Source organism: Poromitra crassiceps, assembly GCF_964638095.1.
Source record: "Poromitra crassiceps genome assembly, chromosome: 13".
In the NCBI taxonomy this organism is placed as follows: domain Eukaryota; kingdom Metazoa; phylum Chordata; class Actinopteri; order Beryciformes; family Melamphaidae; genus Poromitra; species Poromitra crassiceps.
In genome coordinates this window covers 1,316,601-1,329,011 of record NC_139644.1, presented here as the reverse complement: position 1 = coordinate 1,329,011, position 12,411 = coordinate 1,316,601, and the positions used below count along the sequence as shown (strand labels likewise).

Here is a 12,411-nt window from a genome sequence, read left to right as displayed (position 1 = left end):
GTAAATTGAAAGTATGGACCGTGACAGACCAGGTCCAGAGAAAGAGAAAGGTGGAGAAATGCAGTTTTCACATGAAAAGTCACATGATTTTAGATGGGTCAAAGTAATATTTCCGATGTATTTTGCCCATTCTATGGCCAGGCGAGTTGTAATATATTGTCATGTCATGGTGTTTTGGGGTCATTAATAAACAAGATTGATTCTGTTATTTTGGGTAGTGCTATTTTACATTGAAGTCAACGTGGAGAGGCTTGTGTTTTCGCCCTAAAAGGGGGCGTGGCCTAATTGCGATCTGATGTATCATGGCAGCCACATACTGTAGGTACTCCCGGGTCATTTAACTTTGTTAGGAACCTTCCTAAGCAAAAAAAGAATATTTGAACACAGCCACCAGCTTGATAACCCAGGGGGAAGCCCAGAGTTAGCTTGCTAAACCACTAATGCACCCACTGATACACCTTCATTGCAACAGTTTGGAAATAATTTAGTATTTTTAATCCAAAATGTGTGGCTGAAAGGTGAGTAAACATTTGGCTGGTCTCCTCTCTCTCTCTCTCTCTCTCAGGGTCCAGAGCTGGAGGTTCCTCTCATGCTGCTGGTGGAGGCTCTGTGTGAGCTGCGGTGTCCTGAGGCCATCCAGGGCCTGGCAGCCTGGAGCCTGTCCACCCCACAGGCCAGGAGTCTGGGCTGGCTAGGCTGTGTCGCCCTGCAGGCCGAGGGACGGTAAGCCAAGGGCTTTTAACACCTCAATCAAATTAAATCATCTACATTTACGGCCATGAAGTCTTTTTCTTAAATACAGTCATTAGATGTTTCGCCATTTTTATGGCAGGATGACTTTAATTGTGTCATTTTGATGCAACTATAAAATGAGACTATGGATGCTCTGATCATTCTGATCATGCTTTATATGCGCCGATTACCAAAACCGATTGATGCAAAACATTGGGTGGTGTCATTACAAAGTGTGTGAGACGGATACAACGATATTTGTTGTAGCCTTGGAAACTGCAGTGGAGAAAGTAGTCAACTAGGGCTGTTTTGAATGAGTATTATCGGCATTATGGAGAAGCGTCCGTCCATCCGTCTGTCTCGTTTGCACTAGGCATGGGTCGATTTCCGGTTTTACTGGTTCGGTTCGGTGTACGAGCCCAAACCGGTTTGATCACGTGCGAACCGAAAACCCCTTTTTTTTTTTTTTTTTTTTTTGCCAGTCCATTCTGATTGCACTATTGTTCGTATTAGCCTCTTCTCGAGTTGCCACTAGTATGCAAAAGTCTTATTTTGTTTATTATGTTGATGTTTGAAGAAAAGTTAAGCTGAATAGTTATGAGAAATAAATACAGGGTGTGTTTGTTACACAGGTGTCCTGCTTCTTTTTATTCAGTATCATTGCTGGTTGACAATACCAGCTTAGAGGTGTATTATCACTATCAGGTGGACTGAAGTTGCACTACAGACAGTTATGGGCCACACTCGGGAGCCCTGCTTAATTTTTTTTTTTTTTTTTTTTTTTATTACAAAAAAAATCGGTATACCGGTTCGATCCGGTTTAGACGACAATATCGAACCGGTTTTAAAATTTTCAAACCGACCCAGCCCTAGTTTGCACCGGGATTTCCCCCTGCATTGTCGGTTGAAAAGCTGCTCGAATACAGATGTTTTCATTTCATTTAAAACTATTGAAATGCTTTGTTGATAATTGAGTGTACTTTTCTCTCCACAATTCTTTTGACTGTTGTACAGGTAAGTTCTCTATCAGATGTCAGCTTAATTTAATTGCTCCTATGGTGTGTGTGTGTGTGTGTGTGTGTGTGTGTAGGTTTGAGAAGGCAGCTGTGGAGTACCAGGAGCAGCTGTGTGCAGTGACAGGGATGGACTGCAGCATCAAAAGCTCTGAGCACTCTCTGCTCAAACTCTCCAGCAGCACAGCCAGCCCCAAACACACCAGCAATGGTCAGTACCACACACACACACACACACACACACACACAGGACATGTGGTCTTCTCCCTACACAATGGTTAAAGGAACAGTTCACCATGGACGATGGAAGGTGGGGTGAAGTTTTAGCCCACAAAACATTCCTGCAGCTTCGCATGGAAACAGAGTTACAGCATTCTCCTAAACATCTGGGGCCAGTTGCACCAAGTGGTCTTACGACTGGTCTTAAGCTACGCCGGTCGTAACTTTACGACCTAACAGCTACGCCGGTTGCACCAACGTAAGCCTTTTTCTCACTAAAGCCCTTTTCCCACATGCGTACCGGAAAATTACCTGTAAGTCAATATCGGACATTTCCCTGAATTTCTCTTCACACCTCAGCGTTCGCATGTGAGAATCTAGGTCGTCAAATAGCCGGTATGTTGTGGGGTGGGGTGCGGAGGAGCGGGCGGGGGGCGGAGGAGAGTGTCCTGGGGTCTGTGCTGCAGGCCACTGAGGCCAGTCAGAAAAAAACAACAAACAAACATGGAGCCGGCGTCCACTCTTTTGATAATATTGCTGACGCGCTTTTCCCTCAAACGTAGACAGCGACGCAGACAAATTAAGGCGAAAATGGAAAGGGATATACGTGCGAACAGAAACAGATTCATGTTCGCAGTCTTCTCCGCTCAACATCGTGCAGAATATGAAGATAGACTAAACCGGGGACAGATCATGACAGTGTTATGTACCTCTGCGCTGCTGCGTGAGACTAGAGCCGTCTGGAAGCGAGAGAGACCAGGAGGGAATTTATTTTGGGAAGATGCTCTGAACAATTTTGACGACGTGGAATGGAAGCGTCATGTTCGCATGTCCCGGTGTACGTTCGACTACGTGCTGAGTCTGGTCCGACCCGCACGCAAGATCACCCAGTGGCAAAAACCACTGGAAGCGCGTTTGCGACTGGCAATAGTCCTTTGGTGGTACGCAACACCAGGGGAATATCGAACAATCAGCTGTGTATTTGGTGTTGGACTGTCTACTGTGTGCAACCTGGTCCGCGAAGTCACAGCCCACTGATAGCGGAAAATGACTGGACCCCTTTCTCACCTGTCTGTCTATCGCGGCATACCGCTCTTCTGACTAGCTCAAAACTGGTGAAATGGCCGCGACGACGGGGTCGCGCTTATACCGGCACGGCGCCTTTCCCACATGCAGGCATTTGACCACGTTCCGGTCATTTTGCGGTACAAAGCGCATGTGGGAAAAGGGCTTATGCCCGGTCGTAAATATTACGCCTGGTCAGGAGGAGGCGTAAGGTGCCTGAGATCTCCGTGGTAGTCTATCAGCGGAGACCTGCTATGATTGAGTCCTCACCGTCCTCATCGTCGTAAAGTCGCCTTCGAAGCATGACGTTCGATTATAACGAATTAGTTGTGTGGCTTAGTCTTCCAAAATGTTGAGGGTCGCTTTTTAGAATTTAATACATAGAATTAATAATAATAATTCATTTATTTTATATAGCGCTTTTCAGAACTCAAAGACGCTTAACAGTAAACAAAAGACAAGCAACAGAAACAGGCAACAGATACAGGGGACAGGTACAAATAACAGTGGCGATTCAGGGCAAGGTTGTATGGAGAGGCAGAGGAGAGGAAGAGAACAGGAGGGGGGGGAGGGGGAGGCGGAGGGTGATGGTTTGGAGGAGGTGGTCAGGGGTAGGGGAGGTTGTAGGCTTGGGAGAACAGGTAGGTTTTAAGTCGGGTTTTGAAAGTGGGGAGTGAGGGAGAGTCTCGGATGGTCTGGGGGAGGGAGTTCCAAAGTCGGGGTGCGGAGCAGAATTGGGAACGTTACATTCAATTTCATTCAGACTGTCTGTCTGGCTCAATCGCCGCCATTTTCCCCCGGAGCGAGGGAGGGTGGGAGTAGGGAGGGTGTAGTGATGCACATACAGTAGTGGCTGATAGAGCGTAGTGGCTCCAAGCAGGTCGCGAGGCACATTTTTGTGCCAATCAGGGGGCATTCCCTGGCAATTCACATGGACGCGCATTGCTACGACCAGCGTAGTTAAGACCAGACGTAAGCCCTGTTGGTGCAACAGGCGTAAATCCACTCTAAAGACTGGTCTTAACTAAGACCGATGTAGGAGTTATGACCAGGCATAGTTAAGACCACTTGGTGCAACTGGCCCCTGAAGTATATGGTGACTAGCTCTCCTAAACATCTGAAGTATATGGTGACTAGCTCTCCTAAACATCTGAAGTATATGGTGACTAGCTCTCCTAAACATCTGAAGTATATGGTGACTAGCTTTCAAACGTAATAAATGAATGAATGAATAAATAAATAAAATGCCTCCATACTGCTCATACAACTGTCAACATCAAAGGGGTGTGTCTCTTCAAACAGTGTATTCAAGTCTAAATTGTTTGTGGGGTCAATGTGACTGGAGATGATAGAGCAGGTCACATAACAACACTAACATTGTAGGAGAACTAAATAGCATTTTCCTGCATCAGCCAGTAAAAAAGTGATTTTGCACACTGTGTCATGAAGACTCTAAAACCAAAATGACCTTTCTTCAAGCGACCATTTCTGCTCATAAATGTAACTAGTTGGCTGGCTGTTTTTAAGCGGTGCAGCCACTTCTATAAGTAGGGATGGGTATCGTTAAGGAATTAACGACACTACTACTCTTATCGATACTGCTTATCGATCCGGTACTTTAACGGTACTCTTATCGGTACTTTTTGTTATTTTTAACTCATTCTCTGCCAGGGTCATTTCGGTCTGTGTGCTCCCAGTGCCAGGATTTTGAGCATATTTCCTGATCTTCCAGGACCCACAGAATATTCTGTGCTAGGAATAAAATTACACAACATATCTCACAATAAAGCAGAGACTCTCTTCTTACCCCTTGTAAAAAACTGAAACTCTACCATGTTTCCTTGTTTAGTTACAAGCAGTGGAAGTTAGCTTGTTTTCACTAAAAATGCCCTCCTTGGGAGAGAAATAGGAGAAAAAGAGGTTTTTAGTGAAGGACACCGTTTCAAGCAGAACTCTCTTTTGAGCCTTTTATTTTTTGCCTCAGTGACACATCAGACATATACAGTATTTGTTTTCCCAAATAAATAAATAAAAAATAAAAAATAAGAGAATGTATTTGAGGGAGCTGTGTCGGTCCATCCCGCCCAGTGAGCGGCTACAGAGAGAGAGAGAGAGAGAGTCTGGCCCCTGGGGTTTCTTGACAGATGAGGCTTGGCCGCAGCCTCCTTGCTACAGTATTGTCAGTAAAATGGAAGAACCTCAGAATAAGTTGGAACCTATTTCGAGACATGGTCTTTCTGAAATAGGTGGTGTAGGACTACACACAGGACTGGGACTAGGACTGGACTGCGCCTCCATCGACTCAGAGTCTGAAAACACAAAATATCAAAGTATGATAAATATGTGCACAAAATCAAATAAATAATTTACTTTTACAGTTGCCCTGTGGATTTTTAGCTTAGCTTGATAAAAGCATAAACAAATGGAACGAACCCTTATGTGGTCACACTCACACACTCTCTCTCTCTCTCTCACACACACACACACACACACACACACACAGGAATAACGAGTGCTGTAACGTTACCTGCTGTCACGTTACCTCTCATAACTAACGTTAGCACAGAAGATCACACAATAGCTACGTTAGTGCTGTAAACTTTGAAATGTTTATGTGACACAGACGGCTGTGTGTGATCATTTCATCTCAAACGCGATACAAAAAATAGGCTACTTTTTACCATCGTCATCGCTCTCTCCAAGTGGCACCCATTTCTCCTCCTCCGATTCATCTGTGTCAGACGGATCAGAACGCTGTGAAGGGGAGCCTTCGTCGCCCTGGCGCTCCGTCGTGGAGCAACAACAAAAACGCAGGCGTCTTCCTCGCCATCGTCGCCATCCGAGAACTCTGGGTCGGACTCTGTTTCGACCACAGGCTCCACCCATAAATACTAAACTAGCGGGTTCCTTTTATCAGTTTGACTTGAAACAATGTCACAGGCTGGGAAAGTGTCTGATGTAATGTAAACAACCAAAACATAAAAGTATGTCCGAGTACGTCCTTGGCACAGAACGCCATTGTTAAAAGTACGTCCGGGTACGTCCTTGGCAGAGAATGAGTTAAGAGAAAAAAATAGAAAAGAAATGGGGCTGGTTGTTGTCGGTTCTTTTTGTTATTTTTAAGGGGAGAAAGAAAAAAAAGTTGCACAATCTTAATGGGTGTGTTTTTATTATTACGGTAATTTAAATATCCAGCATTATATAAGAATTTAAACCTCCTACCACTGCCAATACCAACATTCAGCTAGGGAAAGCATAACTAAAGCACGACAGTATCTGTCCACTGCACTTGCCGCCAAATCACTAAATATCCTCCCCTGCTCTGGAAGTAACATTTCTTTAGGACAACTGAGAGATGATGCTCTGTTGATTTATTTCAGACTGGATTTTTGATGATTAACACACCCAAACAGCTGGATAATGTTTACTACTCTCGTTTTAATCATCCATGTTCACATAGTCCTATCTGATGACGAGGTGGGTCCGTTTATCATGGGTAACCACAACCGGGTCATTATTGACAGATGATGAAGTCGTGTGAGCTAGCTTGTCGAAAACTGTGCAAACTGTGCCAACTGAGTTCATTTTCTCCATGTACCTTTCCCTCTCCGTTGGAGGAAGTGTACTGAACTGAAATAATCTTTTGACATTATCTAAAAAGAAAACTGTCCAAATCCCTGTAAAACCCCGCAAAACTATTTATATCTGACGAGAGTTCCTCCGTTCGCCCCGGTTAGCCGCGGTTTGTTTTGCTAGCTGCTGTCATCAGGCAGTGCTTCCTTGTATTTTCCCCCGTCTTGGGAGTGGCTTCTGAATGATGACGCGTTTTGCAGTGTCTCTATGGCGCGGGCAGTGTGGACGGACAAATCGGTTAACATGGGTGCCAAAGGAAAACTGGTAGTCGCTGTTGGAGTTTTGAGGACTTCATTAAGCAGAAATTCTGTTAGGCAATGTATTTATATTTTTGTATTTGTATTTATTTAGCACATATTAAAATAATCGGCATACAAAAGACACCATCAAATGCAATTTAAATAAAAGAAAACATGCAAGGAGATTCCAAAAAGCCCTCAAGGGGCTTGACAAGAGGCATCCCCCAAAATATCTTAGAGGCAAAAAAAAAAGCATAGCTTAAAAACATAAATCAGAACATGCACACAGACACACACACACACACACGCACGCACACACACACACACACACACACACACACACACACACACACACACACACATAAGGACATCACAGTACAGTGTCAGTAAAGTAAATGTCTTGTGTGTGTGTGTTAGTGAATTTTCATACTCTTAAAAGCAACATTCAGAGAAAATCTCCCTGAAAGTTGGTGGTTATGTGAACCCAATTTAGTGATCCCAAAACTGTTGTTTGTGTGTTTTGGTTTCCTCTGGCCAGGCGATAGCAGGAAGACTGTGCTGCTGAAGTCCAGTGAGTGTTCTCCTGAGGTGGTCAACTTCCTGGCCAACAGAGCCTGTCAGTGCTACGTGGCACTCTGTGATTGGCCCTCGGTCCAGGAGTGGCAGGCCAGTGTCCACGCCCTGAAGAAGAACTCCAGCAGCCCAGCCAGCATCCACCTGAAGACGGACTTCAACTACATCTGGGCTCTGTCGCGCTTTGAGGACGGAGAGCTGGCTGAGTGTGGAGCCCAGCTGCAGCTGCTGCCTGGAGAAGACCTCAGTCTGCTCAGCTCCAGCAGCAAGGACAAGCTGGGTAGGTGCCTCATGCCTCATGCCACTACCATTCATGGCCCACTTGAAATATAAAACATGTGTGTGGCCTACATCTGATCATAAACCGTACGAAGGGCAAATCATTTTTTTTTTTTACTTTATTGTCCCATAGGGAAATTAGTTTTAGGCATTTGTACAGCAGCAATAAAAGCGTGACAAACGTGACAGACAGTACATATTACATAAACGCAGCACAGCTGATGACAAACAGCACATAGACAATAGGACAACATAGTCAGACATGATGGCAGCCTGGGCTACGGGTTAACAACCCTACCTAACCAAGTATTGCACTTCAAGTATTGCACTGTCCCAAAACCGCATTTCATTACATTTCATCTCATAAAACCATTACCATCATAAAACATAAAAACCATTTCGAACCACTGACTGTAAAAGGATGAAAGATAAAAGATAAAGATGTATATATAAAGCTAAGGCAAGATAGGATACGACAAGACAGGCTGCAGGGACAGCCGAGCTCGAAGTGAGCTACCATGTGTAGTAGAGCTGTGCATCTTCACTGATCTCACGATTCGATACGATTCGATTATACAAGTCTACGATTCCATTCCATTCGATTATACGATGCATCTCGATGCATCTCCGATGCATCTCGATGCATCGCGATGCATCTTAAATCGATGCATCACTTTTTCCGCAATACATGATTTATTTTTCTCACTTTCTTTTTTCTCACTGTGTGGCTACTTTTAAAATAAAAGTGCATTTGGAATTGCATTGTATTATGATCCATAATTAAAATAAACAACTGCATGTACTTACATTCTATTTTATTTTATTATAAAATAAATAAATAATAATAATTAAATAATCGATTTTTGATATTTGTTAATCGATTCAGAATCGTCCTATTAAGCATCGCGATGCATCTCTGAATCGATTATTTTCGGCAGCTCTAATGTGTAGTACAGTGTCAAGGGACATAAGGGACACTGACATTTAATAAGGCTATAGATGTTGGGAGGAAGGAGCGCTTGTAGCGGTTACTCTTGTAGCTACAGGCTCTGTAGCGCCTTCAGGAAGGTACAGTAGTAGCTCATAATCAGGATGTAGAATGTGGGTGGGGTCGTCCAGAATTTTGAGAGCCAGATTCACTACCTTTTTTTTGAAGATGGTCTGGAGGGGGGGGGGGGGGGGGGGGGGGAAGAGTCCCTCTGCCCCTCTGCCCTGCTGTTTTAATCATTTTGTTGATTTTAGACTTGTGCTGGACAGAGAGGGTGCCGAACCATGCCTCCATACCATACCTTATTAGGCTACCCAACACTCCATTGTAGAATGTTAGCATGATCTTAGAACTTACTCCAAACAGTCTCAGCCTGCGGAGAAAGTGGAGTCTTTGGGCTAATTTGCCGCACATATAATCGACATGTATGTTCCATTTTAACAGGTTGTCGATTTTTACACCCAAGTATTTGTAGGAGCTAACTTCCCCCTATGACCACTGGGTCGTGGACTTTGACCGCTTTGGGATCAAATATAATTTCTTTGGTTTTAGATGTGTTAAGGATTAGATCGTTGTCCTCACACCCTAACCCTAACCTCACACCAGGCCTGTGATACACTGAGGGACAGTCATCTGCACACAGCAGGCTCAACATTATTGTGTCAACTGAGAATTTTATGACAGTATTGTTTAGATGACTTCTTCTACAGTCATTTGTGTAAGCAGTAAAAAGGAAGGGAGAGCTCACGCCCCCTTGTGGCACCCCCATACTGCTCAATCTGATGCTAGAAAGAGAGCCATGGACCATAACCTGTTGCGGCCTCTTAGATAAAAGCGAATAAAACCATTTAACAATGAACGGGTTAACGTGCATGTTTAACAGCTTCTGGGCACGTGAGGTCTGAGCGTGTCAAACGCTGAGTGTGCAGTGTGCAGGTGTGCAGGCTCTACCAATTCTCCAATTTGCATCATCATTTGAATCAAGCTAAAAATAAAGCATGCAAATCTCTGTTTAAATGAAATGTCAATACTAGTATAGAAATTGTCAAATGACAATTCACAATGACAAGTGTGTGTGTGTGTGTGTGTGTGTGTGTGTCAGATCTGAAGAGGCTCCTTCCTTCCATGAGTCCAGACCCATCAGAGCTGCAGAAAGCCATCGAGGTGCAGCTCCTCCGCAGTGCCGTCAGCGCCATGACAACAGCCACCACCAATCACCAGCAAGAGCAGAAGACCACAGCCAATACCGAGTTAGTTTACTTTCCCCCATGTTTGTTTGCTTTGGGTGCCTCTCTTCATTTCAGCGGATAGCAGGACTAGAGATGGACATGAATGTTTTCAAAGTAAACATGGAGATATCAGCACATTCTTCTCACCACGGCTGGATGTCATTTTACTGGTTGAACGGTGGTTGCATCTGTTTTGCCAGACCCGGAACGTCTCAGGGGGTTACTGACTGGCTGACTGTGTGAGTCACTCACTGACTGACTGACTGACTGACTCCCCATTGTTGAAACACGCAAGCGTGAATGTTGAGCAGCAGCAGTCCGGGTCCGGCTTAACTAGGCTTGCCGATACATGCAGAGACATCTGCAGCATGCAGTAACGTAGTGTATCAGACCCAGAGAGAGATCTGCAGCATGCAGTAACATAGTGTATCAGACCCAGAGAGAGATCTGCAGCATGCAGTAACGTAGTGTATCAGACCCAGAGAGAGATCTGCAGCATGCAGTAACATAGTGTATCAGACCCAGAGAGAGATCTGCAGCATGCAGTAATGTAGTGTATCAGACCCAGAGAGAGATCTGCAGCATGCAGTAACGTAGTGTATCAGACCCAGAGAGAGATCTGCAGCATGCAGTAACATAGTGTATCAGACCCAGAGAGAGCTCTGCAGCATGCAGTAACATAGTGTATCAGACCCAGAGAGAGATCTGCAGCATGCAGTAACATAGTGTATCAGACCCAGAGAGAGCTCTGCAGCATGCAGTAACATAGTGTATCAGACCCAGAGAGAGCTCTGCAGCATGCAGTAACATAGTGTATCAGACCCAGAGAGAGATCTGCAGCATGCAGTAACATAGTGTATCAGACCCAGAGAGAGATCTGCAGCATGCAGTAACATAGTGTATCAGACCCAGAGAGAGATCTGCAACATGCAGTAACATAGTGTATCAGACCCAGAGAGAGATCTGCAGCGTGCAGTAACGTAGTGTATCAGACCCAGAGAGAGATCTGCAGCATGCAGTAACATAGTGTATCAGACCCAGAGAGAGATCTGCAGCATGCAGTAACGTAGTGTATCAGACCCAGAGAGAGATCTGCAGCATGCAGTAACATAGTGTATCAGACCCAGAGAGAGCTCTGCAGCATGCAGTAACGTAGTGTATCAGACCCAGAGAGAGATCTGCAGCATGCAGTAACGTAGTGTATCAGACCCAGAGAGAGCTCTGCAGCATGCAGTAACGTAGTGTATCAGACCCAGAGAGAGATCTGCAGCATGCAGTAACGTAGTGTATCAGACCCAGAGAGAGATCTGCAGCATGCAGTAACATAGTGTATCAGACCCAGAGAGAGATCTGCAGCATGCAGTAACATAGTGTATCAGAGATCTGCAGCATGCAGTAATGTAGTGTATCAGTGCAAGAACTCTCATGGGTCTAGTGTTGAGACTAGGATATGTATGGCTGTTAGAGCAGAACCAAGGCCAGCCATTATGAGCTACTGGCCTTTAGAAAAATATTAGCATGCTGGAAGGCATCTCTAGTCTGAATGTTTGACATGCTTCCTAATCTTTGAGCATGAACATTTTGGACCCCAGCTATATCACATGACTTGTTTGTATTTGGAATAAGTGGTGTGATTTTCTATTGGTTGTAGTACCTTGGTGTGATTTTCTATTGGTTGTAGTACCTTGGTGCGCTGCCTGAAGCAGACTGGGAGGATCTGCCTGGGCCCGCTGCGTCTGTCCACCCTCACCCTGTCAGACGCTCTGCCCACGCTGCCCACTCTGCAGCTGCACTGTACTGCTGCCCTGGAGAATACACTCACTGGACAAGAGGTACACACACACGCGCACACACACACACACACACACACACACACACACACACACACACACACACACGGTGTGAATAGAGACCAAGTCCATCATACTTTAGCTAAAGTTACAGGGACTTGAGTCAAGCATATGTGTGGTGATCTGCACAAACCCTTCTTTACATGGTGGGAATTTGACATTTTCATAAATGAGAAAATCTCCCCTATATATAATGCTGCGCGCCGCAGCACGGACAAATGAATGAACCCTGAAGCTTGCATTACGGGTCGTATTAACCCTGAAGCTTGCATTACGGGTCGTATTAACCCTGAAGCTTGCATTACGGGTCGTATTAACCCTGAAGCTTGCATTACGGGTCGTATTAACCCTGAAGCTTGCATTACGGATCGTTCCGTTTGATTGACCGGTCATAGAAACATGGTTGATGCAGGGAATTTACAGCAATATGGAGATTATAGACTATAAGCTGCTATCAACTGTTTTTAAACTCAATAAACACAGATCTAATATTTGACCGGAATTTATTCCAATTGTCTGGACTGAAATCATGCTGGACACATTGACTGGAAAACTCTTGACACAAACCGTAAACAGAAACTGAACAGCTTA

The 12,411-nt window shown here is 44.8% G+C and overlaps 1 protein-coding gene across 1 annotated transcript in view; it reads left to right on the top strand.

The window, feature by feature from the left end:
• smg1 (SMG1 nonsense mediated mRNA decay associated PI3K related kinase) overlaps positions 1-12,411 on the top strand; it is a 188,388-nt gene that overhangs the window by 82,844 nt on the left and 93,133 nt on the right. Inside the window, exons 23-27 of the mRNA XM_083649718.1 lie at positions 566-723; positions 1,823-1,956; positions 7,440-7,754; positions 9,844-9,991; positions 11,652-11,802. Coding sequence (XP_083505844.1) covers positions 566-723; positions 1,823-1,956; positions 7,440-7,754; positions 9,844-9,991; positions 11,652-11,802 — 906 coding nt within the window. The remainder of the gene's footprint in view (positions 1-565; positions 724-1,822; positions 1,957-7,439; positions 7,755-9,843; positions 9,992-11,651; positions 11,803-12,411) is intronic.